The 26,888-nt window shown below is 64.2% G+C and overlaps 1 protein-coding gene across 1 annotated transcript; it reads left to right on the forward strand.

Moving 5' to 3' along the window:
• Nucleotides 1–548: 548 nt before the first annotated feature.
• On the forward strand, nucleotides 549–24,674 carry LOC124519712 (collagen alpha-1(I) chain-like). Its single transcript, XM_047090141.1, has 9 exons — nucleotides 549–2,268; nucleotides 5,382–5,691; nucleotides 10,634–10,871; nucleotides 18,634–18,742; nucleotides 19,394–19,524; nucleotides 19,686–19,764; nucleotides 21,095–21,320; nucleotides 21,412–21,539; nucleotides 24,610–24,674. The coding sequence occupies exons 1-9, from the start codon at nucleotides 549–551 to the stop codon at nucleotides 24,672–24,674; spliced, it is 3,006 nt and encodes a 1,001-aa protein (XP_046946097.1).
• Nucleotides 24,675–26,888: the final 2,214 nt, after the last annotated feature.

Consider the following 26,888-nt stretch of genomic DNA (forward strand, 5'->3'; position numbering starts at 1 on the left):
ACCCAGAACACCCCCCGCCCCACCCCCACAGGCACCTGGGTCCTCACCGTGGACCAGCGGGTGCCCAGCACGTCCTCCCCATGCCCCCCCCCCGCCCCCCCAGGCACGCGAAACCCTGGGCATCGCCCAGGGGATTGAGATCTAACTGCCGAAACTGAAACCAGAAAAGCGTCAGGACCAAACCGACCCGGTAATTTTCCTGAGGAAGCAGTCAGGACTGCACGGGTAGCCCTCGCGTTCCGGCGGCTCCGGGGCCTGGGAAGAAACCCCAGAGCCCGGGCGCAGGGACGGGACTTGCGCGCGCACACGGCCGTAAAGGGACTTTCTTCGCGGCGGCCGCGAGGACGCAGTCGCTCCTGGTGTGCGCGCGGGGAAGGCTGCCCGCCGGGTGCGGCTGGGAGAGGAGGGGGAGGCAGGCGGGTCCCGGGACGGCGCGTGCCGTGGGCCCCACGTCCTGAAAAGCGCCCCCGCGTCTGAGGAGGATGCGCGCGGCGTGTTGGTCAAGAGCTCAGGTCGGGGTTGGAAGGGGCCAGGGGTCAAGCCGTGAGATGACAGAGGGCCCCCCACCCTCTGTGCCTCAGACGGCAGGGGGGGGGGTGGGAGCCTGTCGGAAAACTCGGGCAAATTCAACGCAGCGCCGCCCGTCGGAAAACTCGGGCAAATTCAACGCAGCGCCGCCCGTCGGAAAACTCGGGCAAATTCAGCGCAGCGCCGCCCGCCGGAAAACTCGGGCAAATTCAGCGCAGCGCCGCCCGCCGGAAAACTCGGGCAAATTCAGCGCAGCGCCGCCGGCCGGAAAACTCGGGCAAATTCAGCGCGGCGCCGCCGGCCGGAAAACTCGGGCAAATTCAGCGCGGCGCCGCCGGCCGGAAAACTCGGGCAAATTCAGCGCGGCGCCGCCCGCCGGAAAACTCGGGCAAATTCAGCGCGGCGCCGCCCGCCGGAAAACTCGGGCAAATTCAGCGCGGCGCCGCCCGCCGGAAAACTCGGGCAAATTCAGCGCGGCGCCGCCCGCCGGAAAACTCGGGCAAATTCAGCGCGGCGCCGCCCGCCGGAAAACTCGGGCAAATTCAGCGCGGCGCCGCCCGCCGGAAAACTCGGGCAAATTCAGCGCGGCGCCGCCCGCCGGAAAACTCGGGCAAATTCAGCGCGGCGCCGCCCGCCGGAAAACTCGGGCAAATTCAGCGCGGCGCCGCCCGCCGGAAAACTCGGGCAAATTCAGCGCGGCGCCGCCCGCCGGAAAACTCGGGCAAATTCAGCGCGGCGCCGCCCGCCGGAAAACTCGGGCAAATTCAGCGCGGCGCCGCCCGCCGGAAAACTCGGGCAAATTCAGCGCGGCGCCGCCCGCCGGAAAACTCGGGCAAATTCAGCGCGGCGCCGCCCGCCGGAAAACTCGGGCAAATTCAGCGCGGCGCCGCCCGCCGGAAAACTCGGGCAAATTCAGCGCGGCGCCGCCCGCCGGAAAACTCGGGCAAATTCAGCGCGGCGCCGCCCGCCGGAAAACTCGGGCAAATTCAGCGCGGCGCCGCCCGCCGGAAAACTCGGGCAAATTCAGCGCGGCGCCGCCCGCCGGAAAACTCGGGCAAATTCAGCGCGGCGCCGCCCGCCGGAAAACTCGGGCAAATTCAGCGCGGCGCCGCCCGCCGGAAAACTCGGGCAAATTCAGCGCGGCGCCGCCCGCCGGAAAACTCGGGCAAATTCAGCGCGGCGCCGCCCGTCGGAAAACTCGGGCAAATTCAGCGCGGCGCCGCCCGCCGGAAAACTCGGGCAAATTCAGCGCGGCGCCGCCCGCCGGAAAACTCGGGCAAATTCAGCGCGGCGCCGCCCGCCGGAAAACTCGGGCAAATTCAGCGCAGCGCCGCCCGCCGGAAAACTCGGGCAAATTCAGCGCAGCGCCGCCCGCCGGAAAACTCGGGCAAATTCAGCGCAGCGCCGCCCGCCGGAAAACTCGGGCAAATTCAGCGCAGCGCCGCCCGCCGGAAAACTCGGGCAAATTCAGCGCAGCGCCGCCCGCCGGAAAACTCGGGCAAATTCAGCGCAGCGCCGCCCGCCGGAAAACTCGGGCAAATTCAGCGCAGCGCCGCCCGCCGGAAAACTCGGGCAAATTCAGCGCAGCGCCGCCCGCCGGAAAACTCGGGCAAATTCAACACAGCGCCGCCCGTCGGAAAACTCGGGCAAATTCAACACAGCGCCGCCCGTCGGAAAACTCGGGCAAATTCAACACAGCGCCGCCTGTCGGAAAACTCAAGCAAATTCAACACAGCGCTCGTTAGCGCAGGGCCTGGGGCACGGCCAGTGTCCACATCAGCCGCCATCGCACGTACATGCGGAGGCAGCGCCGTGGAGGGAAGGGCGTGCCCCAAATGCCAGCCAGACACTATCCCCACAGAGCAGAACCTGACGGGGGGAGGCCGGGAGGAGGCAGCGTTTACACGGAACACGTAATTTCACGGGACTGTTAATTTTATAAACCATCCTACCTTATCAGTTCTAAGGTGCGCATTGTTTCACGCACTCCAACACCTTCAAAACCGGAGTGCATCTCGCTTTTAAAAAAATTTCTTTTAATGTTTATTTATTTTTGGGAGAGAGAGCACCAGCAGGGGAGGGGCAGAGAGAGAGGGAGACACAGAATCCGAAGCAGCTCCAGGCTCCGAGCTGTCAGCACAGAGCCCGACACGGGGCTCGAACCCACGGACCGTGAGATCATGACCTGAGCCAGAGTCGGACGCTAAACCTCCTGAGCCACCCAGGCGCCCCATGGAGTGCGTCGTCCTTAACCCTGTGTCGTGGCTCACAGCGTACCCCCCACTCACACAGGGGTTTCCTCTTTCAATAAACACAGTCCAACACTGTAAATATAGTTTCTCTTCATGTAAGTTTCTTAACGTTTTCTCTTCTCCAGCTTTAATTTACTGCACTTATACAGTATGTAACTCATACCACACACAGAACACGTGTTAATCGACTGTTTCTGTTACTGGCGATGCTCTGGTCAAGGGTAGGCTATCAGTAGTTAAGTTTGGGGGGGTCAAAAGTCACATGCAGATTTTTTAAATTTTTTAAAAAATGTTTTTATTTATTTTGAGAGACAGAACCGGCAGGGAAGGGGCAGAGAGAGAGAGAGGGGGACAGGGGATCCCAAGCAGGCTTTGCACTGACAGCACAGAGCCTGACGTGGGGCTCAAACCCACGAACCGTGAGATCACGACCTGAGCCGAAGTCAGGGGCTTAACTGAGCCACCCAGGGACCCCAGTCATATGCAGAGCTTTTACTGTGGGGGGATCAGCACCCCCAGCCCCTGACTATGGGGGGGGTCAGCGCCCCCAGCCCCCACATAGTTCCAGGGTTTATAAAATAATAGTGCATCCTAGCTACTGATCGGATCTTGGATTCTGTGGCAAATGGTAAAACCACCAGGCACACAGGGTACGTCTTTCCTAGGGCCTCAGACCTGACCACCAGGCACACAAGTCTTGTGTCGGAGAGACCCACATTCCTGTAGCAGCAATGCCCCTGCCTCAGTTTCCCCATCTGTGCGAGGGGAGAAACCTGACGGAGACTAACCGTTTTCAGTTCTGACTCATGTTGGAGGCGCCCGTCGGGGACACACGGCTGGGGCCAATGAGCAAGTGAGAGGTGGGCGCTCTCCCCAGCCATGGCTCCCATGCCCCCTGTGCCCAGTCCCTGCTCTCCTCGCCCCGCCCCACCCCTGCAGGATGCTGGCACTGTTCCCTGCCCGGGGCCCAGATCCCAGCACATAAACTGTTCCTGAAGGGTGAGGCCAGCCCCGCCGGCCCAGGGACACCGCTTCCTGCCTGTCCCTCCTGCCCCACCCCCCACAAATTCCCAAATACACACCCAGCCTGGGCGCCAGGCGAGAAGCCCTTTCTGAAGCCCGGAAGCCACCTCCGGGTGTAAAGCTGGGTCTGGCCCCCACTCCCCACGGGGACCCTCGAAGCTTTCGATTCTTACCCACCAGGCGGGCGTTGTGGCACGGTGGTTGGCAATCTCCCACTCACGCGCCCTGGATTTCCCGCAGGGGATGCACCAAAACTGACTACTTCCAGTGAGGGGAGGGACTGTGTCCCCGACGTAGGTGGAGGATATCCAGCCGGTGCCGTGAGACGGGGCGAGAAACAAAACTGCCTCTGTTCTCAGATGGGCTCATTGTCTACACAGAAAACAAAGGCTCAGGGCGCCTGGGGGCTCCGACCGTTAAGTGTTTGACTCTTGGCTTCAGCTCAGATCTCACGGTTCTTGGGTTCGAGCTCCTCTCTCTCCCTTACTCTCTGCCCCTCCCCTGCTCGCTTTCTCAAAATAAACATCTTTTTTAGAAAAAAGCTCTATGGGGTCCCCCGGGGGGCTCAGTCAGTTAAGCGTCCGACTTCGGCTCAGGTCATGATCTCGCGGTTCGTGGGTTCGAGCCCCACGTCGGGCTCTGTGCTGACAGCTCAGAGCCCGGAGCCTCCTTCGGATTCTGTGTCTCCCTCTCTCTCTGCCCCTCCCCTGTCCGTGCTCTCTCTCTCAAAAATAAATATACATCCAAAAAATTTTTTTAAAACCTTGTAAAAATAAAAAAGTTCTACAAAATCCACAAACCAAAACACGCTATTGAGAACAAATAGTTGAATATAGCAAGATCGCCACATATAAGGTCAATATACAAAAGTCACCTGCACTCTATATTATCAACACAGGATGAGAATTTGAAATTAAATAAACAATACCGCTTACAATATCACCAAAAAAATAGTGAAACCACAAAAAGAAGTGCATGTAGGTATAAATCAAACGGATATGGAAATTTCGGTGATACCAAAAGTACGACGAGATAAACTTCTGCTGAATTTACATTAATTTTATATGGTTTCTCCATCAACAGATACTAAAGGTCTAAAACCCACCACACACGCCATATTAACATGCCAACATCCCTTGTGGTCCAAATCCATCCTGTTCCCAAGAAGCGAGCACCTGGATGGTCAGGACAGTCATACTGGCCCCAAGATTCGGTCCCTGAGTTTGGGGGGCGGGGCGCGCATGGGCTGCAAGCGTGTAAGTAGTGATGGGCTCATCTGAAGCTTTACCCGAGTCTCCCTGGTTCTTGAGCTTGAATAGCGAGGGTTCAGGTTTGGGAGAAGTTCCCAACATGGTGGCCCTCGCACCTGTTCGGGAGACACTCCGTCCAAGAAAAAAGGCAAGGACGTTTCTGCTAGCCCTCCACACACACACACACACACACACACACACACACACACTCTCTCTCTCTCTCTCTCTCTCTCTCTCTCTCCCTCCAGCCTGAGGAAAGAGAAAGTCTCCAGAATTTGTCACTCACACGCCACCCCCACTACGTCCCTTTGGGCCACCATCACCCTAGGTTGCTGCCACGCCGACGACGTGGGTGACGGGCTGGGCTTCGAGGGGGCCCCGGCAGGAGGGCCCGGCTGCGGGGAAGCTGGGCTGGCTCCGCTGGGAGAGCCGTTCTCCCCGCTGCAGTGGGCCAAGACGGAGGGGGCTCGGTGTCAGAGAGGGCTGCCCGGACCACAGGCACCGCGCTGGGTGCTGGGGACACCGCGGCGAGCAGGCGGCAGTGAGGGTGGGGACCGCACGGAGCTCACCTTCTGCGGGGGCGCGGGGGACGCAGAGCTGGGTCGGGTGACTGACAAAGATGATTTTCGCAGCAGAGAGTGACGTGGAGAAAATAGGACCCTGCCTCCTACCTCTGCCCCCTTCCCCGAGCAGCTGACGGTGGCATCATGGCCTGAAGAACAGGCCAGCACGGAGGGAGTTGTGGACACTGAACTCTCGTGTGCCTCTCCTTTCGAACAGACCCTCACCTGCCGGTTGACTCTCCTCTGTGGCCAAAGTCGGTACCCGAATTTCTGTTCAAAGGCACATTTTACCTTGTTTACGGTTTATTCTTGCCTTCAAAATGCATCCCTGCAGTGTTCGTTTTTTTTTTTTAATGTTTACTTATTTTTCAGAGAGAGAGAGAGAGAGAGTATGATCAGGGAAGGGGCAGAGGTGGGGGTGGGGGCAGAATCCGAAGCAGGCTCCAGGCTCTGAGCTGTCAACACAGAGCCCGACGCGGGGCTTGAACTCATGAGCTGCGAGATCACGAACCTGAGTTGAAGTGGGACACTTAACCGACTGAGCCACCCAGGTGCCCCTTTTTTAAAAAAATATTTTTTTACCGTTTATTTATGCATTGGTTTTTAAATACAGCAATTTTGTGGCAAGGTCTGTGCGGACAGCTCAGAGCCTGGAGCCTGCTTCGGATTCTGCGTCTCCAGCTCTCTGCCCCTCCTCCACTCACACTCTGTCTCTCTCTCTCTCAAAAATTTTTTGAAACATACGGTAAGTTTGCTTGGACACCTGCAAATCCCTCCTCTCAGGCAGGGGCCACCGCAAACAATGTCGGGAAAGGGTGGGGTGGGGTCTCAGCTGTCCACGCACGCAGACACGAGAACCCGCGAAGGCGGGCAGCGCCAAGCAGCAGCCGTGACTGGCTTCCACGTGGGGGTGTGCCCTTCCCCTGTTCCTCCAGCAGATCCTTCAACGAGGTCCTATGTGACAAAGGGAGGCAGTGATGGGCGGGTGACCTTGGGGGGGCATGAGAGGAAGGCCTTTCCGACAGGGTGTCAATCAGTGAGAAAGGGCCAGACACACCAAGTGCGTGTGCACGTGTGTACGCACACATGCTCCTGCACACACACGTGTGGGGTACACGGACAGAGTGCATGCGTGCGAACATTCTTCCAGCTGGGCACGTCTGAGGGGCGGGAAGAAGCCGCGTGTCTGGAGCCGGATGGAGGGGAGACAGGTGCAAGGGGGGAGGGGGCCGAGCTGGGTGGGACACTGCCCGCTGTGGACAGGGGGCTCCCGACCCAGACTCTATCACCCACACACTCGGGAAGAGGGGGACCCCGATGCCGAGAGGACCAGGGAGTCTCCCAAGCATGGGGTGGGGCCCACAGATCAGGTGCACTGAGGGCCACACCGTTAGCGTCTGGGCTCAGTGACCCCAGAGCTTGGAGGGTAAAGTGTCCTTGAGCTGGTCCCCACGCTGCCTCTCTCTGCGTGCTGTGTCCAGCACAGGGTCCCGGGGAGGGGAGCTCCGAGAAATGTTGGGCAAATGGATAAAGTGACGTGCTGAGTCATAGAATGTGCCAGATACCCCGCTTACCTGGAGGAAACCCTAACCCCCCCAGAGGGCACCGTGCGTCCCCCGCATACCTAGAGGAACCCTAACCAGCCCCCGGAGGGACCGTGCATCCCCCCGCTTACCTAGAGGAACCCTAACCAGCCCCCGGAGGGACCGTGCGTCCCTGTCCTGCACCTGTTCGCTCCAGGTCACAAAGCTGGTAAGTGACGGAGGCGAGGCCCGACCAGACGCCAGACCCGTCCGGCCTGCCCACCGGGTCTGCGGGTCAGCGTCTGGGTATCCCCAGGCCCACGTGGACATCGGAAGGTGCACCTACGTTCCTTGGAGAGCGCCGTCCTCCCAAAGCCCCTCCCCGTCCCTGAGCCGGTCCTGAAGACACACGGACTCACACGCGCTCCCACATCACCCCCTCCCCGTCCCTGTCCCTCATGCACACCTGCCAGCTCGCAGCCGCGGGTGAAAACATCGCAGAAAGGCCAGCGTGTGGCCGTGCAGCAGCACAAACCTGGGCTCCTCGCTACCACTTACGTGTCTGTGGCAGAAGCGTGGGAAGCCGGCGGGCCTCACCTTTGTCATCTGTGAGATGGGTAGGCGCTACCTCACTGTCGGGAGACTCTGCGCACATGGCCCGCGGCCCGCACGCGGCATCCCGGCACTTGGGGGACGCTGAGCCCCTCAGGAGCCGGACCGAGGGTTAGACGGGCGCGGGGGCTTCCGGGGGCGCCCTCCCCCCAGGGCCACAGACCCCTCTGCTCCTCCAAGGTCCAAGAGACGCCCCCCAGCACACCCCGCACGCTCTCCTCTGGCCCCTCTCCCCCACCACACTGACTTAAAGGTCTAAATCAGGACAGGAGGGAAAAGGGAAAACCCTTCCCCAGCCCGAGGGCAAGAGCCCACCGGAAGGAGACCCCACCCTGCGCCCAGGGGCCCAGCCAGAGGGCAAAGCCCTGTAAGGCCAGGGACGTGGGCTTGGCCCGGTCTTCTAGGGCCAGATGGGGGCCAGACGGCGCCTGGAGGAAGCAGTTAGGGAGAGAGCAGTCCCTCCCCCTGGGACGCAGCCTGGGGACCCAGCACCCAGTGAAGCCCCCTAGGCCAGCCTGGCCCAGCACTAAATGTCAACACTGCGCCCCACAGGTGTGGACACAGGTCCCCAGGCAGAGGGCCTGCAGGCTGGAGAGCCTGGAGGCCTTCCCGGGGAGGGGGCCTCAGCTGAGCCTTAAAGAGAGGGTGGGCAGGCTGGGAGGAAGGAAAGACATGGGTCAAAGCCATCAGGCCGCTTCTACAAGAAGCTGGATCTAGAACCTTCTCCAAAATGGGAAGTCTGGCTCAAAGGAGCAAGGAGGGGACCCAGGCGTCTGCCGTGACAGCCACACTCCGCAGGTGTTCAGGTAACACCTGCCAAGTCCCAGACCTCCAGGGACCCTCAAGTGCCCCTGAGAGGCTGGGGTGGGGCGGCCGGCACTGCACCTGCCCTCCCCCGCCCTGCCTGAGGCCAAGGAGACACATGCTGCGTCCCAACAACACGTGCCTCAGGGGACACGGGTTGAGAGAGAAAAGTGCTCTGCTGTGGCTCACGTAGGCCCTTGTCCCCATTCTCTCTGTGTCCATCACACACACAGACACACATATGCTTGTGCACCTACACACACAAACACACACACACACACACATGCACACGTGCACACCCACACGTGTGCACTTACAAACACACGTGCACACGCATGGACGAGAACGGCTCCAGAGTGTGGGTCTCGCTACCGTCAATGCTACGGAAACAATCAGGCCACCAGACTCCCTGTGGGCGGTGGGGACCCTGGGGACACACAGAGCGCAGAGCCTACATGTGGCTCACACAGACACGCTCACACAGCTTCACACCCAGCCTCGCAACACGGAGCCACATCTCACTGCTGCTCTGATCCCGCCCCGGCTTCCAGGGGTCCACGAGCAGGACAGAGTGAGACGCAGGGTCTGGCGGGGGCCCCCCCTCTCCAGAGCCGGGCCTTCTGCCTCACGTGTGATATGAGCCACCGTCCCGCTCACCCTCCCCCTTGGTGCTGGTTCAAGCCCCAGCCCTGCCGCCTGTCCGCTGGGATTCTCAGTAAGTGTTACCACACCACGCCGTGCCTCAGTTTCCTCCTCTGTGAAATGGGAGTAAGGACAGGACTTACAGAGGGTGGCCATGAGGAGTAACCGAATGAAATTTTTTTAGAGCCAGTGTGAGCAGGGGAGGGGCAGAGAGAGCGAGCGAGAGAGAGAATCCCAGGCAGGCTCCACGCTCAGTGCAGAGCCCAACACGAGGCTCGAACTCACGACCCTGGGATCAGAACCTGAGCGGAAATCAAGAGTCGGACACTGAACCCACTGAGCCACCCAGGCGCCCCTAAATGAACGGATATTTGAGAGAGGCCGAGCACGGGGCCTGGCCCTCCACCGGTACAGTCACACACAGAAACTCCGAGGGCGGCCCTTGTCCTCAGGTCCTAAAACTGGCACAGGGGGCACGACGGGAACTGCTCCGAGCAGGCGGGTCCCCATCCCCTCCCTGGTGCAGCTCCCCGCCCCCCCAGCCTCTGAGCTCCCGGGGCCAGAACGTGCTCCCTCCACCTGCCGGCCTGGGCTCCGGCAGCTCACGGCCTCTGGGAACAGCGCTCCTTCCCTCCACGCCGTCTTCGCTCCTGCCCGTCCCTGCCCGTCGGTGCCCGAAGGGTCCCCCAGCCCACCCTCTGTTAATGCCCACCCATGCTGCTGGTCTGGCCCCGCCTCCTCCATGCTCCCGAGGTCCCGCACCTGTGCCCATTCGAGCACCTGGGTCCAGGCCTGCCTGCCCCCGGGCTGTGGGTTCCCTGGGGCAGATACCTGGTGCGGCCCCCACAGGCCCATAGCTTCTCCCGGCCCACTTCAGGGGAGACCACGGGGGTGGGCCTCTCGGGGGAGCATCCCCCCCTCCCCGGCCTGTCCTCAGGCCCCCCTGGGGTCAGGATGAGTCTGGGAAGCAGACCAATCCAGGGCAGACCTCACGGGGCTGTGGGGACACTAGGGAGGGACCGAGAGGCTCGGAGAAGCTGCTTCCAGAAAAAAAGCATCATCGAAGGAAACCAATGCTGGCTGGGGGTTGGTTGCTATGGAAACATGTCCCAAACTGCTGTATGCGCCACTGATGAGCTTATGGGGCTGAGCTGTTTCGGGGACACGCGGGGAGCCCTGGGAGGGCCTGTCTGCTGGGGCTCCGGGTGCCCGGAGCCCAGATCCTGGAGGGCCCGGAAGGAGTCCAGCTTCTGGGGGACCAGGCAGCTCCATGCCAGGAGTCCAGAATGAGCCTGAGACCAGCCACAACGCAACCTGGCCCCAACCACAGCCCACACCTGCAGCAGCCCACGTATGGAGCCACGGCCCTGAGCACAGATGTGGCCATGACCCGGCCACACGGCAGGCCACGGCCCCCTCTCCTTGCCCGGTCACAGAGCCAGCTGCCAATCGGGCACCACCGAGCAAACGCACTCGCACCGCCTTCCCCTGACGCCGGCCACGCCGGCCCCCGGGGAACCGTCAAGGGGCATCTCCTCTGTGCAGCCAGGGACCTGCACGGCCCATGAGCCCAACAAGGAGGGGCAGGGACCCCCGCCTGCAGCTGAGAGCCGCACGGAGGAAGCTGGCCTGGCCGCCGTCACACCCCCGTCCCCAGGCGCGGGCCAGAGCGGGGTTAGGATCCCCGTCTCCCAACAGGACACGGCTGGCCAAACCAGTTACTTTGAAAAAATACGCTTCTTGAAGACCTGCGGGTAATCTCATAAATACAGCATTTAAATGCCCGTTAATCACGTTACTCCGGAGGCAATTAGTGATTAATAGCTTTGGCTATGTGTTGTACTTTTCACAAGTACAAGTTGACCTCCCGGTGGAAGCAGAGGTCCCCAGACGCCCCCCTCTGTCCCACCGGCTTCTTGCCCCTCCCGCTGAGGGGAGCTCCCATAGCACCTGCCACGAGGGCTCCTCAGGAGGGCGGGTGGGGGACAGGAGATGGGGCGGGGGGCCCTCCTGCCAGTCCCCCCCAGGAGCCCCTGCAGGGAGCGGGAAACAGAGGCCTGGGCCGCGGAGACCCCCACCTCGCTGAGCCGGCCCGGGTTTTCGAAGGGCACCACAGGCTACCTACCGTGAGCCCGAAGCAAGGAGCGGGGAGGGGAAAGGGTCACGGTGACCCCAGGTGGGCACTTACCACCTGCAGCTCCCAGGCTGCTACCCAGCAGGGTGGGGCCCCAGGCCGCCTCTGCCGGGCAGGCCCCCCATCGGGTGCCGATCCACAGCCCCAGGAGCCGCGGTGGGACCCTGGGGGCTGCGCGAGGTTCTCGCTGCTCCAGACGACACCGCACGCAAAGGGAACAAAGAGCCAACAAGGGATAGACACCCCCTGCACACTGGGCAGTAATGGGAAGGCTGAAAATAGCTCTTTTGCCACCAGGGATGACTCCAGAGTTGCTCAGCGGGGACCAGCCTCCCCAGGGGGGGTGAGGGCCGGAGAGGGAAGCCTCAGGCCACGGCCCGGGCAGAGGCATCCCGAGGAGGAGGGGGAGGAGGAGGAGGGGGAGGAGGAGGAGGGGGAGGAGGAGGGGGAGGAGGAGGAGGGGGAGGAGGAGGAGGGGGAGGAGGGGGAGGGGGAGGAGGAGGGGGAGGAGGAGGAGGAGGGGGAGGAGGAGGAGGAGGGGGAGGAGGAGGAGGAGGGGGAGGAGGAGGGGGAGGAGGGGGAGGGGGAGGAGGGGGAGGAGGAGGGGAGGAGGAGGGGGAGGAGGAGGAGGGGGAGGAGGAGGGGGAGGAGGGGGAGGAGGAGGAGGGGGAGGAGGAGGGGGAGGAGGAGGGGGAGGAGGAGGAGGGGGAGGAGGGGGAGGAGGGGAGGGGGAGGAGGGGGAGGAGGGGGAGGAGGAGGGGGAGGAGGAGGAGGGGGAGGAGGGGGAGGGGGAGGAGGGGGAGGAGGAGGAGGGGGAGGAGGAGGAGGGGGAGGAGGGGGAGGGGGAGGAGGGGGAGGAGGAGGAGGGGGAGGAGGAGGACGCGGATCCGGACCGGCTGGAGCAGGTGCACAGGAGGTCAGAGGTCAGAGGTGTGCGCGTGATGACGGGCGGCCGGCCGCGGATGCCGCAAGCCTCCAGGGACAGGCTCCCGGACAGCTGCTGCCCCTGCGGGCTCACCCCGCATCCCACACACCTAGGTCTCTCCCTGAGCAGGGCACACACGGGGCGCCCAGCGGACGGGCCCCGGCGGCAGGCGCCTCCGAAGAGGCCTCTCTGCTCCGCCACATGTTTTTGCTTCCAACCCTCGTTCGGCAACCCGGCTGACAGGCTGCTACCTTCCCTCCCTTCCAGAATAACGGGTCATCTGGGAAGGGAACACCTCCTCGCCGGCCCGCCCCGCGCAGTTCTGCAAACAAACGGCGGGGGGGGGGGGGGGGGACCCTCTCCAAGGAAGGCAGGCTCCAGACAGCCCGCGGGCACCTTCCCCTGGAGGGTCAGCCCCGCGCTCTGCTCTGCGGCACTCCGGCCTGGGGAAGAGTCGCACCAAGAAGCCCAGGGAGCACCTGTCCCCGCCGGCCCTGACCACGCACACTGAGCCCCCGCGCCCCCCGCCCCGGGGCCTGAATTCGCCCCCCAGACAGGCCACCCCCCGGCCTCAGGCCGAGCCAACAGGCGCAAGGGGGCTCTCAGGCCGCAGGAGAGTGAACCTCGTAAATGCAGCCCCGGGAGAGCCTGGGGGCGGGGGGCGGGGGCCGCGGCAGGGCCCCTGCTCCCACCCCGGAGCCGCTTACAGGCAGGAGGCTCCCCCCACCCACACGTGTACCCCGGGGACTGTGGCCACACAGCTGTGCAGGGGGGCGGGCGGGCGTGGGGCCCTGGAGGTGGCTTTACCTCCGGAGTGACTCACTACGGCTCCTTCCTTTGCAAAAGGGGTTGCAGTGTAGCATTTTCTTTCTCTTTAGAAAACAAGAATTTTAAAACGGGGAGTAGAGAGAGCTCGAGGGCGCGTGGCGGGGGGGGGGGTGGTGCTGGGATCTCACGTGGCTTCCAAACTCACTTGCTATGCTCTCGGCCCCCTCCCACTCCAGCCCTTAGGTGAGGGACCGGCTGCCCCCTCCCCAGCCCAGCTGCAGATCTGGTGATGGGCAGGCCAGGCCCCCCAGAGGCATGTGCTCTCTCTGTCCTCTGCCCTGCCCCCCACACCTCTGGGGGTCCCTGGGAGACAGGAGAGGGGGGAGGGGGCCCCCAAGGCACAAACCAGCGAGGAGGGGGCTGGTCCTGGCCCCCGAGCTCTCCTCCTCGCCTCCTCCTGCCCCCTCACTGATGAGGAAACCGAGAGAAGGTTCAAGATCAACCAGCGTCTTCTCCGTGGCACAGCTTCCCCGCTAGGAATGGCGAATCCGAGAACAGACGAGACCCGAGTCCTCCCTCCAGCTCTGCCTCTCACTTCACGGGAGTCTACAACCAGACCCTCGATCTTTCTGGGCCTCCGTTTTCTCATCCACGGAATGGGAGCCACAGCAACCCTCATCGAAAGAGACGCCGTCGAGCCGCCCGGTGGAAGCATGCTGGGGACGGCAGCCGACATCACGAGCCAGGCTGTGCCCACCGACCCCGCGCCTCCCACCCCCACGCCTGGACTCCACGGGACATCCCCACACTCGGAGCCCCATGGGTCTCCGGGCGACCCCGTGCCTTTCTGGCCTCGGTCTCCCGCCCCGCACACGATTAACAGGTGGGGTCGGCCACCTCCAGACTTCTCCCGGGGGGGGAACCATCACAACAGGCTAAGACGTCCACGAAACACGTCACGCCTCCTGGCCGATCCGACGTGGCCCAGCCAGGGGTGTCTAGCCGTGGGCTCACACTCTGTGTCCCACCTGCGAACCCCGAACACCTGCCTCGCAAACAGGGGCCTCCTGCTGGGACAGGGGCTTGGGCCCAGACCTCGGGGCAGCAAAGGGTCTCTAGTTGGGGTCTGCCGGGCCGCCGGTGAGCCGCCGGGACAGGTGGCTCCGCAGAGGGTGGGAGACCCTCCAGAGCTCCAGCACTCCCACCGCTGCAGGGAAGGCGTCTCAGAGACAAAGTTTTAGACAAGCCGTGAGTTGGGACGCTGGCTTCTGATTTGGACCCAGCGTTTCCTCCGAGTGAATCTGCAACCTCCTTGCAGAACGCCATGCCCTTCCCGGACACCTACGAGCCATCCTAGTGCCCGAGGCCTGGGGGCTCCTCAGACTGGCCCCTTGAATCCCCCGGCAGCTTCCCAGAGTGCTGAGAATCTCACCCTCCTCCAAGAGATCTGGCCACGGCTGGAGCGGGGGCGCCCAGGACGCTGCCTGGCTTGGAGATGGTGACAAGCTGGGTGACGGCAGAACAAGGTCCGAACCGAGACTCTGGAGATGCAGGTTCGAGGCCCGGCTTGCCACCACCTTTCTGTGGCCTGGCCGGGCCTGCCGAGGGCTCTGAACAGGAGGATCTGGGAGTGTCCCCCTGTCCCTGCCACTGGACGATCAGTGCTCGCCCCCCCCCCACCCCCCCGGAGTACGGGTTTGATGCAATCCAGCCCACAGGCCCTCGGAACACGGCCAGCTCCTGGGAGCAAATAAACAGGTTCCTCCAGCCTGGAAGGCCCAGCACCGCCCCCCCCCCTCCCCACCCGCCTTGGCCCTGCCCAGCTGAGAGGTCCCAAACCGCTGGGGCACTGGGAGCGGGGGGTGGGGGGCAGGGGCAGGAAGCCGAACCAGCCCTTCCCAACAGAGTGGGTTCTGCCACGCGGGTCTGAGCCGCCCTCGAAGCAGGCAGAGGGACTACCTCGCCACCCCGCCCCGCCTCCCATGCTGTTCTCTGTCCGGGGTTCTCTCCAGCCTCGCCCCTCCCCATGCACCCCTCCAGCACCCCAGCCCTGCCCCGCACGCCCTCCAGGGCCTCCGTGCAGGGCCAGGCCGTTCTCCCCACCCTCAGGACCCCTCTGCCACCCTCCCTACCTCCACCCTCCCTTGGCCCCTCCACGGGAAAATCTTCCTCGTCCAGCCCCTAGCTGACCCAAGGCCTGCCCCTCATGCGCCACCTTCCTGCCCAAATCGGCCAGCTTCTGAGGCGCGGCTCCTAGAGAGCGCCAGCCCTCCCTGTTTCGAACCACCCCTAGTTTCTTCCGGTCTGTACCGCACTGGAGGATGGCCACAGGTAGGCCTGGGTGTGAACAGCTGTCCCCCCAGGGAGGCCTCGCCCACCCCCGCCCTAGTCCACCGGACCTGGAGCTCCCACAGGGCCCTCCCTCCCCTCAAGACCGGACACAGGGCACAACACTTCTGGGCTGGGTGACTGAAATCTCCCAGACGCTGGGAACTAGTAGTAACCCGTCTGAGATCCACACCCTGTAATTTATCCAATCCTTTCTGGAACCTCACAGCATGTTTTCCTGCACCTGGGTCCTCCCGACCAAGTGAAAGTCCTTTTACTGCCTCCCTTCGGCGCCTGTCTGATATAGCTGACGGTGCCATGGCTAGCTGCTCAGGCGGTACACTGCACAAGCCCAGGGACACCATTCACTGGACTACAATACGATGATCCCAGAGTCACGCACTGTGGTGGCTCTGGGGCCCAAACCTCACTAGGTGGTCCCTTGGCCAGTTTTCAGAGGAAGTGTCTCCTAGGCCACAGAACATACCCTTATAGCCCTTGCACCCCCACCTTCAGCCACCCTTGGTTCTAATGGCACCCCAGAGCGAAGGCCTGATCATTTCTGATCACCAGTCTGCCCATCTGTGGTAGACAGTCCCGAACAGCCAACCCTCTCTGTTATGTCCCCTCCTTGGGCCCTAGTGTCTCCAGCTGTGCAGAGAGGGACACCCCCCCCCCCCCGCGAGGACGCCTCTGTTCTAAAGCTCACCGATCATTCCACACGGGCTTTGCCACCATGGGTCCCATAAACATGTTACCGGAAGCTGTTTTCAGGTCAGTAGGCTTAGAGCCTAAAGAGAAGGGACATTGACAAAATGCAAAGTAACCCAGAAAGATTGAGAAAAGGAGGCGTAACCCCATCTCGCTGGCTCAATCCCAAAAAGGCTCCTTGGAGCGGTGGCCGAGTACGGGCACGGGATCCACAGAGGAGGGGTCAGGGCTGCCCTGAAGGGAAGGGCCGAACACAGAATGCCCCAGAAAAGACGAGATGTTAGAGCCGCACGAGGCACAGACGCTCGGGGCAGTTTTCACCCGGCACTGAACAAATGCCCACGGACTGGCAGCTGGGGAACCAAACGACCCACAGGCTACAGTAGAGGAACCAGACTGCACCCCAGACCGTTGGTGCGGGGGTGGCCTGACGGGGCAGTGATGGAGAAACCCTGTCACTCAGCACCCTTAGGGTCCGGCAGACCCGGCTGGGTGCCCAGGCTCTGCCCAGACCCTCTGGGCCACCTGGAGGGAAAGCTTCTCTGAGTATCTGCTTCCAGATGCCTTAAAGGGGGGCCAGGACCATCTCCACCCTCCCGGGATCACTGTGCATGTTGCCCGGAACCCAGTTCTGGCGGCACAGTTAGCCTCTACCGTGGTGACTGTACCCGGCAGGTGGTTTGTGCAGGGCTGTGCACGCACACGCGGAGCGGGGCGGCGGGCGGGACACACACCCTGCCATGTGCCCTTTGGGAGGCGAGGGGGTGGGTAAGGCCCCAGGCTCCTGGAGGAGGAAGAGGGAGACAGCCTTCTCCAGGAGGGGAAAGGGAGGGAAGTGAGAAAGGGGTGTTTAGATGCGTCTCACTCAGCCAGCCCCACCCCGGCAGGACTCCTCCGGGCCCTAAATCGCACGCCCAGCGTGCATACAGGGGGGTCCGGACCGACCCAAGGTTCTGAGCAGCACCCGTGGGGCGGCAGTGGATGTGCACACGGACCAGGGTGTTCGCCCGAGTGTGCGTACGGGCGAATTCACACTGATTCCATCACGGCCACTGCTTGTGGGTAGAGGGGTGGGGTTCGTGCCAGACCAAGGCCGGGTCCCCAGGGATAGCACCGCACCTGCCAGGGTCACAGGCCGGGGGTGAGTTCACGGTGCATTTACACACGCCAGTGTCACCACTGTGCGCCAGCCTGGTGGTCTGTCCTCCCCCCGGGGCCTCTGGGGGCGCCGCCAGGCCCAGACCGTGCAGACGGGGGCAGAGCCGGGTGGCCGTCCTGACCCCCGGCGCCCAGCCCGGGTCTGGCACGCAGGACGCTGGGGAATTAACGCCTGGCTGAATGAATGAATGCAGGAACGAACGAATGACTGACGCCCACTCCCTCACCCCGCTGGCCTCCATGCCCGCGCCCGGGGGAGCGCAGAGCCCGCGGGACCCCACGGGAGGCAGGCCTGCAGACCCGCAGACCTTCGCACCTGCGGCTCTGCGTCCGGGGTCGGTGGGGGAGGGGGCGGGACGGCTCCCTAGCGGTGCGGCGCGCAGTACCCCTCCTTCCCCAGAAGAAATCTGGGTCTCCTGACTGAGCTGGGTGGCGCGGGGGGAGGGGGGGGGGAGGTTGCCGCGTCCCGGATGGAGCGAGCGGCGGCACTGGAGGTGGGGGTGGGGGGGCGCGTCCGGGCTGACGCTGGGGGCGCGGGAGGGAGCGGTGGCCTCGAGACGGGCCCTCCGGTGCCCGCGCTCCGGGGCTGCCCGGAGAGCCGAGGGGGGGTGGCGGCCGGACGGGACCCGGCAGCCGCAGCCCCGGCCCCCCCCCACCGCCGCCCGCGGCGCCCCTCCGGGGACCGGGGGGCGCAGGAAGGACGCGCGGGGCGCGCGGGGCCCGGCCCTCCCGGAACCTCCGCCCACCTGCGCGGGGGCTCACCTGGGCCGCGCGCGGGTCCCTCCCCCGGGCCGCCGGCCCTGCCCTCCCCGCGCCCGCCCTCACCTGCGCGGCCCGCCTTGGCCATGTCCCGGGCGGCGGGCTCCGGCTGCGCCGCGCGCGCTCCTCGCCGCTCCCGGCCCGGCCCCGGCCGCCGAGCCTCCTCCGGCCCCGAGCGGACTCCGCGCGCCGCGCCCCGCGCCCCCGCCCCGCGCGCCTCGGCCGCCGCAGCCGCCGCCTCGCCGCTCCCTCCCGCTGCCTTAAAGGCGCCGAGCGGCGGCCGCCGGGGAGGGACTGGCGGAGGAAGGCGCCCGACGCCGCCCCCGCGGGCCCGCACCCCCGCCCGGCTCCGGCTCCGGACACCGCAGCGCGCGGGGGGCGTAGACGCGGGCAGGCCCTGCGGTGCGCGCGGGGGCGCGGCGCCGCCGGGGAGGCACCCCCGGGGGCAGGGGGAGATCAGAGGAGCCGGGAGACCCAGGGCCCCGCGCGGGAGGGGTACCGAGAGAGGAGAGGGCAGGGAGGTGGGGCCGGGGGGGGGGGTTGTCACCGGAGGATTGGGGCCCTCCGTCAGCCCCCACGCTGGCGTCCGGGGTCATCTCCAGGGTCTGACCCGCCCGGGACGGGGAGGGACTTCAGGGCCTTTAACTCCGCAGGAACGCGAGCGGCACACGCCAGTCCCCTTGCAGCAGTCTGGAGTGGGGGGCGGGCAGCGGCCCTTCCGCGTGCCCACGCCGGGCTGCAGACGTTCCCGCGAGCAGGCCGGTTGGAGGCTTCGCAGCCAGGGCTCTGCAGGCCAGCCCAGCCCCAGGCAGCAGAGCCCGGCTGGCAGCCCGGGAAGGGCTGGGCTGGGTCCCCGGCCCTCCAGCTCTCGTCACAGGGCAATGCCACCCCGCCCCGTGCAGCGGGAAAGGTTGGGGTCGCTGGTCCTCAGGGCTTCTCCACCCGCCAGGCCCTGCCCTGAAAACAAGCCCTCGGCAACTTGTGAGGAATCCACGGCCAGGCCCCCACCCTCCCTGCCCCACCCTCGCCTCCTGGGGGAAAAGGTGCGTTACGTGACCCCCCACCGGCTAGCCTCGGTCCTTACTCCATCAGCCCCTCCGTGGGAAACTGGACCCAGGTGGAGCCACCAGAGGTCTCCGTGAGTATCCAGTCCCCGCGCCCGTTGGGTCTTTGACTCCATCCACAGGATTCTTAGCAAGTGGCCTGCACCTCCTGGTTGATTCCATCCAAGGACAGGGTGCCCAGTAGCTCGGGCCAGAGTTCTTCTGTCTTTGGACGGTGCTGTCCGTGAAAACGTTTTTCCTCGTTTGAGCTGAAACCTGCATCTTGTACGACCCACATGTGGGTCCTTCTGACTGGTGTCCCAGCTAACAAAAGCAGGGCCTCCTAAGGCCCTCCATCCAAACTCCCCAGGGCAGCTTCGCCAGAAGCTCCGAAAGTCCCCCAGTCCCGGGAGCTCTGGATCCCGGAACCAGACGGCAGCGCTGACTCCAGAAGACGGAATTTCAGAAGCCCCAGGGACACAGAGCCACAGCTGTTCACCGGTGTGCCACTGGTCCCCCCCCGCCCCCCCGGAAGAGCGTGAATGGATTCCTGCAGACCCTCCCCGTTCCTGGGGTCTGGTGGGGATGGGAACAGCAGTGAGTGCTGGCCGGACGGGCAGTGAGCTCGCGGCTTCATCCACAGCCGGTCTGTGGACCCGCAGGTGCCCTCGGAGGTGCGCTGTGCAACCCAGCTTGTCCGTGAAGGAACGGAAGTGAAGGTTCGCTGTGGGCGGTCCGCAGGTTTGGGTTGCTGGCCTGTGCTCTGCCCGCTGTGCCAGGCTGCCCTCACCCTTCCCTGCAGGCGGGGCACGGCCAGAGGCCTGGGCCCCCGCAGAGAGTCCAGGTTTGGCCACCTGGGCTGTGGGGGTGAATGGCCACCGAAAGGCAATAAACCTGCCTCGGTGGGGGGGGGGGGGACACACCGGGCCTGAGAGCCTCCCCGGGGCCCTTGGCTTACAGCAGCAACAGTGACTGCAGTTTGCAGGGACCTGTGATTTCCTGGCACTGCCGTGTGTGTGTGTGTGTGTGCGTGTGTGTGCGCGTGTGTGCGCGCGCAAGTGTGGGTGAACAGGTGCATACAGGTGTGTGGATGTGTGTGGATGCGTGTATATGAGAATATGTACGCGTGTGTGTGTGGTTGTGTGTCCGTGTGTGTACCTGTGCGCAAGTGTTTTTAAGCACGTGTGTGCATGTATGTGTGCAAGTGTGCAGGTGGGGGTATGTGCACATGGGTTTGGGTGGGGATGTGCGCAGATGTGGACATATACGTGTGGATGTGTGTGTGGATGTGTGTGGGTGTGTGTGTGTGCAAGTGTAGGTGAACAGGTGTGTACACGTGTGTGGATGTGTGTGGATGCGTGTATATGAGAATATGTATGCGTGCGTGTGTGTGTGGTTGTGTGTCCGTGTGTGTACCTGTGCGGTGTTTTTAAGCGTGTGTGTGCACATATGTGTGCAAGTGTGCATGTGGAGGTATGCGCACGTGGGTTTGGGTGGGGATGTGCACAGATGTGGACGTATACGTGTGGATGTCGCGTGTGGATGTGTGTGGGTGTGCAAGTGTGGGTGAACAGGTGCGTACACGTGTGTGGATGTGTGTGGGTGCGTGTATATGAGAATATGTACGCGTGCGTGTGTGTGTGGTTGTGTGTCCGTGCGTGTACCTGTGCGCAGGTGTTTTTAAGCATGTGTGTGCATGTATGCGTGCAAGTGTGCAGGTGGGGGTATGCGCACGTGGGTTTGGGTGTGGATGTGCACAGATGCGGACGTATATGTGTGGATGTGTGTGTGGATGTGTGTTTGCCTGGACACACAGGCAAACGCACCCTACTCAGGGGAGGTGCACCCTGCGGTGGGCGCGGAGACCCCTCCCCACCGCTCTGTGCAGGCGCCGCAAACCCCTGGGAGAGGACGAGAGGGCAGTCAAGGGCCGGTGTCGCGTTGGTGGGATGTGCACACGTCCCGTGGCCGGACCGCCCGCGCCCCACGCTCGGATGGGCCCCTGCCTCAGGACAGCCGCGCCTGGGCTCTGTGCCTCCCCGACCCCGGCCTGCCTGGCGTTCACCCCGAGGGCTGCATGCGGTCCAGCCGGGAGTGCACCCGGCCGCGTGGACCTTACCAGCCCGCGAGGAGGTTCCGGCCCAGCCTCCGGGCAGAGCAAACACTTCGGGACGGTCGGGGCCGCTGGACTACCTGCTGGGGACTAACTTCCTGCCCACCGTGTTTGGAGAAAGAATAAGCAGCCGTTCGGAGGCGCTGCCCTCGGCTGCCCGCAGGAGGGAAGCAGGAGCCAGAAGGTGTCTGTGGGCCCCCGGCTCTGTGGCCGGTGTCCCGGGCAGGGTTCCAGGCCGACCGTGGGTCCACAGCGTGTCCCACTTCTGCCTCCAGAGCCCCCCGCGGCTCCCAGGCCCCACGAGCACAACGGCCCCGAGAACCGGTGAACGGGTGCCCGGGTCAGTGCCGCCCACCGCCCGAGAACGCGTGCGCCGACTGGACAGACCGAGAGCTCCAGGCAGGTAGGCAGTCCGGGCCTGGACCCGGATCTGGGACAGCTGGTGTCCACGCACTTGGAAAGGTAGGTGGCCGTCACCAGGAGCCAACACGGGCCCACAGAAAGGCAGGCACGCCCGGCTACACTCATTTCCTCTCCGGACGTGCTGGCTGGTGGGGTGGGTACTGCGGGGCCTGTGGGGCCTGGCCGGCTGCTCCCGGCTCCCCGATGGGACACCGGGCTGGCCCGGTGCCGCATCGCTGCCCTCTGCTGGTGGACGGCAGGTGGACCGGGCCGCCCCGGCCCCGGGCAGAGAAGCCCCCCCTGGTCTCCCCTGAACCTCTGGCAGCACCTTCCCTCCCTGGAGACTCCCGGCCCCTCCTCCCGGGTCCCTAGGTTGTTGTCACCACCGCGGGGGCCGCCTCCACTCACAAAAGCAGCCTCGGAAACAGATGCTCTTTTCTGGAGCCTTCCAGGGAAGCTCTGAGAGTGGCTGCTCCCAGCCCTGCCCGCCACGCGGGACGCCTGGTGGACCGAGCTCTTCCATCGGCAGCCCCCCCGGCCCTCCTCCTGCTGATGTAGTCTGTTCGCACTTTCCACCCCAGGAGGGTCAGGACCCCGCCCGCCCCCACCCTTCAGCAGGAGCCCGTTCTCAGCCACGTGGATGACCACGGCCTCACCCTCACAGCACAGTCTGTAAAGGAGGCGCTGGGTGGCCAAGGGTCTCATTTGCCACCTGCAGAGGCCAAATGAGCCCTCGGGGGCGCCCTGGACCCCACGTGCAAGGACCCCCGGCCAGGGCAGCCCCCAGCCTGGCGGACCAAGCCCAAGGCTCCGCGGTTACACAGAGTGTGTCCCGTTCCGGCCTCCGACGGGGGGCTCCGGGGTCAACATTCCAGTGCCATAGCCTCAGCGTTTTCTACAAACACCCACAGAACCCGCTGAACGGGGCTATGTCCACCTGGGCTTGAGCGCAAGGCCGCTGAGGGTCAGGTCGCTGCTCGGCCTGCTTCTCTGTCTCACCAAGCAGGGTGCCCATCACAGGGCCTGGGAGGGGCTGGAGGGGCTGAGGGGCAGGTTCTTCAGGGGGCGACAGCCGGACGAGGGGGAGACGTACCGGCTGCTCCAAGGAGGTGCTTAAGGAGGCTAGGCTGTGGCGCACGACCCCCACCCCCCCCACCCTCCCCACCCCCATCCACGGTCGGGGACGCCATCGACACTGCACCTCCTTCTTCGGCCCTGCTGGGGGCTGCGGTTTGTGTTTGTCCCACGTCAGGACTGCTGACACTGGCCCCGAGCAGGCCCAGCCGGCTTCAAGTTATACGCAGACCAGACACGAAGTAGGACCCGGCTGGAAATCGACCGCTGGTGGCGGGTGTGACCGTCCCCATCCTGCAGCACCGTCCACACGGCCTCACCTGTCCAGCCCCAGCCCCGTGCACAACGTGGCTCATGCACCAGACTCCAGAACACGGGAAGCCAGACACTGCCGTAGACAGCAAGGCACCTAAGAAGCAACAGGTCGACAGGGGAACCGGCCGGGGCTCCGCCACTGAGGCCGCCGATCCAGCGAGGACGGGAAACCACAATCAGACCCTGCGTCAGTAGGCGTGGCTTCCCCTGCACCGAGCACTCGTCTACACACCTGTTGCGGCTCCCTCGCGTGCACATCGGGCCTCGGGCTCCCCTACTCCGACGGGTCCTCGCTCCCTCCGGCTCCGGCCACGCTGTGTGGCCCTGTTTGTGTGCGTCTCTCCTGCTCTTAGCTGCCCTCCCCTCCCCTCCTCCAGTGTCTGCCTCCCCGGTCTACCTGCGGAGGCTCCTGCTGTGTGTGTGCACGACATCATTCACCTGCAAGTCTGCATCCAGAACGTCGTGGTCCCCGCACCTGGGCGGACAGCTCGTTCCCCGCCCTCCCCTTCCCTTTGTGGTGTCTGAGCTCTGTCCGCATCGATGTTTGCAGATTTGCCTGTAGCCCCGCGTAATACTTCACGGCACGAAGCCACCTCCCCTTGTTGTTCTGACCCCCCCCTTCTGACGTTTTATTATCACATTTTTGAGACAGAGCGTGAGTGGGGGAGGGGCAGAGGGAGGGGAACAGAGGATCTCCAGCAGCCTCAGCGCTGTCCGCACAGAGCCCGACGTGGGGCTCAGACGCACGAACTGGGAGATCATGACCTGAGCCGAAGTTGGGCGTTCGACCGACTGGGCCCCCCGGGGAGCCCCGTTTTCCAGCCCTCTCAATGGCCACTTAGGACAGCTTCTCGCTGTGCGGACATCGCCCTGCACTGTGTGCTCTCGTCTGGGAGACTCCGGGGCACACGCGGAGCCCTGGGACTGTGGGGCGTCGGGAACACGCAGATTTCCCTAACTACTGCATCACAAATCGCTCTCAGGTGGTCCTGTCTTCATTTCGGACGGAAAGACCGAGGCCGCAGGCAGTGGGGTGACTCACCCCAGTTTGAGAACCTGACTTGCAGCCCGGGCCCCACCGCCCCCCACCTCCACTGGGACACGAACTTCATCTCCCTCCCCTACATCTGAACACAGTGGTGCCCACCGGGAGCCTCCCAGGGCGGTGCTGGGGAAGGAGGTGGGAGGTCTGAGCTCCGGAGGGGGCTCCTTCGCGGCGGGAACAAACCCTGGCGGCCCGGTCGCCGCGTGCGGCTCAGGTGCGGCGCGCACTGGTCTCGGCTCCGGGGAGCACCCGCTGCTGGGGCTCACGGGGCTCGGATGAGCCAGAACAGGGTCCCTGGGGGAGGGAGCCCCGGGGAGGGGGGTCATCCTGTCCACCCCTCTGCCCCCAGAGCCTAGGCCGGGAGCTCTTCCTGGGGCCGCTCTCGTCACCCTGTGAGCACAGCAGCAGCAGATACTTTCTGTGTGGTTCCTGTGCCCCCAGCGGCCTTGTTCTGTCCAAGCAGCATGAACCCTCCCACTTCGCAGACAAGGAAACTGAGGCTCAGAAGCTACCCATCTTTCTTTAGGCCCTGAGTGGTGGACCGGCCCGCCCCCTGGCGTCCACGCCCCCCCATCAGCACGTGGGGGAGGCTGGGCAGGTGGGGCCCCCCGGCCCGGGAGGGGCCCTGTCCCCGCAGACCCTGCCGCGCTGTGCACCGATGGCGAGAAGGCCGAATTTTACGAGGCTCTGCGAGTGAACTGACTGCACTCATTACGGACAGACATACTAGATTACCCGCGGAGTGAAAAGGCACCCCGGGGACCCCGGGCCGTGCAGCCTTCGGCGAGGACGGGAACGGCCCCTCTGAGCTGCGGCAGTGAAGCACGTGCCCATTCGGTTACCAGCCGAGGGGCTGCGGTGCGCCCGGAGCTGTCCGGGGGCTCACGGGGGCTGAGGGTGAAGGAAGAGGCGGTTCCAGAAATAAAATCCCTTTTTCATGTAAATCAGCCGCCGAAGGCAGAGAGCAAAGCCCGGCAGTGGGCAGTGTCGGGAAGGCCAGGGGCCAGGGGCTGCGGAGGAGGCCACCCGCTGTGCTCCTGCTCAGACTGGGGTCTCGGGGAGGCCAGAATCCTACGTCCCCTGTGCCAGCGAGGAAGGGGGTGTGGGAGTCGGAAGGACCCCAGGCCCCACTCAGGGACGCCCCATGCTCAGTGGACACGTCTTGCTGCACAGGTTGGGACGCTGGGCCCAGGTTCCCGGGAGTCAGACGGGGCTCCTAGCACTGGGCTCTCTCCTCACACCCCCGGGAGCCCCTTCTGCTCTGTCCTCGTCCTGCCCCCCGCTGGCAGGAGCAGCAGTGAGTGCCTGCTTACACGAACAGCACGCGGTGCAGGCGGTGTGCACAGGGCACGGGCACGCACACGGCAGGGTGCTTCCTGACCCTGTGGGCACACGCTCAGGCTCTCAGGCAGAAGGGGAGTTTCCTGGGGTCTGAGAGACCAGAGGAGGGTTCGCTGACTAGTCTGGGGGGCAGAGAGGAACCCAGGCTGCTCAGAGCCAACACCGTAAAGCGCAGCAGCCGACTCCCCCGATGGCCCCCGTCTACACCACAGGTGCCCGCGCTGCTCACGGGACCCCCACCTCTGCTTCGCTCATTCAGGCCCGGCTGGTTGGCCGAGCCGGGACACGTGAGCTCTCCCGGCTTCGGGGACGGTAGCGGGAGGCGAGTGGGCCTCATGGGTACATTGTCAGGACAGTGGGGGTCCCGCACGCTTCGGAGGGGAGGCCGCATGCTGAATTCCAAGCTCCGTAGACGCTGGGCCCCTGTGATCCCCAGAGCTCGCTCCTGAGACCCCACCAAAGCAAAGGGCTCCCGAAACCTTCTGGAGGGCGTGCGATCCACTGTCAGGGGCGCGTGAGCGGGGCTGCCGGACGCATGGGGTCCGGGGGGCAAGTGGCTGCGGACGGTTTTACGTGTTTCGGCGTCCCTTTCTTTCATACTCGGGGAGTAAGAACACTTGCGACCGAGTCCAGCTCTGTTTCGAGCTGCACAGAGTAAAACTTACGCGAAGGCTCCCTGGCGGACGATGCAGGGAACTGGGCGCGGGGCGGGAAATCCTGGAGCCGGAAGGGAGAGGTTTCTCACACGTCAAGAGGGAGAAAGGGATGTGCACCAGACCCGAGACCTTGGACCCGGAGCCAGTGTCACCGCTGACGCCTGCGAGCCCTGCACGCGCTCTGCAGGAAAGGGCAACAAACCCTCCTGCGTCTCCCCCAGAGATGAGAAGATGCCTCCAGAGGCACCTGGGAGGCTCAGTCGGTTGGGCGTCCGGCTTCAACTCAGGTTCGTGATCTTGCAGCTCGTGAGTTCGAGCCCCGCGTCGGGCTCTGTGCTGACGGCTCGGAGCCTGGAGCCTGCTTCGGATTCCGTGTCTCCCCCTCTCTCTCTGTGCCTCCCCCACTCGTGCTCTCTCTCTCCCTCAAAAATAAATAAATATTAAAAACAAATTTTTTTTTAATGCCCTAGACAGCCCCTGCGAGGCACACGACGCGTCAGGGAGCGCGACACGGGGGGGGGGGGGGGGCCTTCCAGCAGGCCTCCTTGACCAGGTGTCCCACCTGCCTGGGTCTAGGGGTTGGGAGCCCCCAAAACCGCAGCTGTGTGCGTACGTGTGCAGATGTAAATGCGTACGTGTGTATACGTGTGGTGTGTGCCTGTGCGGGTGTACGTATGCATACGTGCGACATGTATCTGTACACGTGTATACACGTGCTCTGTCATGTGTATGTGTGCACGCATGTGCACATGTGCACTGTGCGTGCGTGTGTCTGTGCATGTGTGTGCAAGCATATCTGTGCACGTGTGTGCACGTGTTACAAGTGTACATGTGTGTGTGCATTTTCTGAGGAAAGGTCCGTACCCTTTACCTGATTTTTGCAGGGGTCTTGACCCTTCAAGAGCAAGAGCTTGGGTGA

The sequence above is a fragment of the Lynx rufus genome, unplaced genomic scaffold (genome assembly GCF_022079265.1).
Source record: "Lynx rufus isolate CCGP_SWC_20201006 ecotype Redwood Valley unplaced genomic scaffold, mLynRuf1.p SCAF_28, whole genome shotgun sequence".
NCBI classification, from domain to species: Eukaryota; Metazoa; Chordata; class Mammalia; order Carnivora; family Felidae; genus Lynx; species Lynx rufus.

Bases quoted from the DNA above. Each gene is read 5' to 3' on its own strand.
- LOC124519712 (XM_047090141.1), top strand. From the start codon at position 549: ATGACAGAGGGCCCCCCACCCTCTGTGCCTCAGACGGCAGGGGGGGGG. The intron at 2,269-5,381 runs GTTAGCGCAGGG...CCATCACCCTAG, and splicing joins GCAAATTCAACACAGCGCTC to GTTGCTGCCACGCCGACGAC. The intron at 5,692-10,633 runs GTGACGTGGAGA...GCCCGGTCACAG, and splicing joins GATGATTTTCGCAGCAGAGA to AGCCAGCTGCCAATCGGGCA.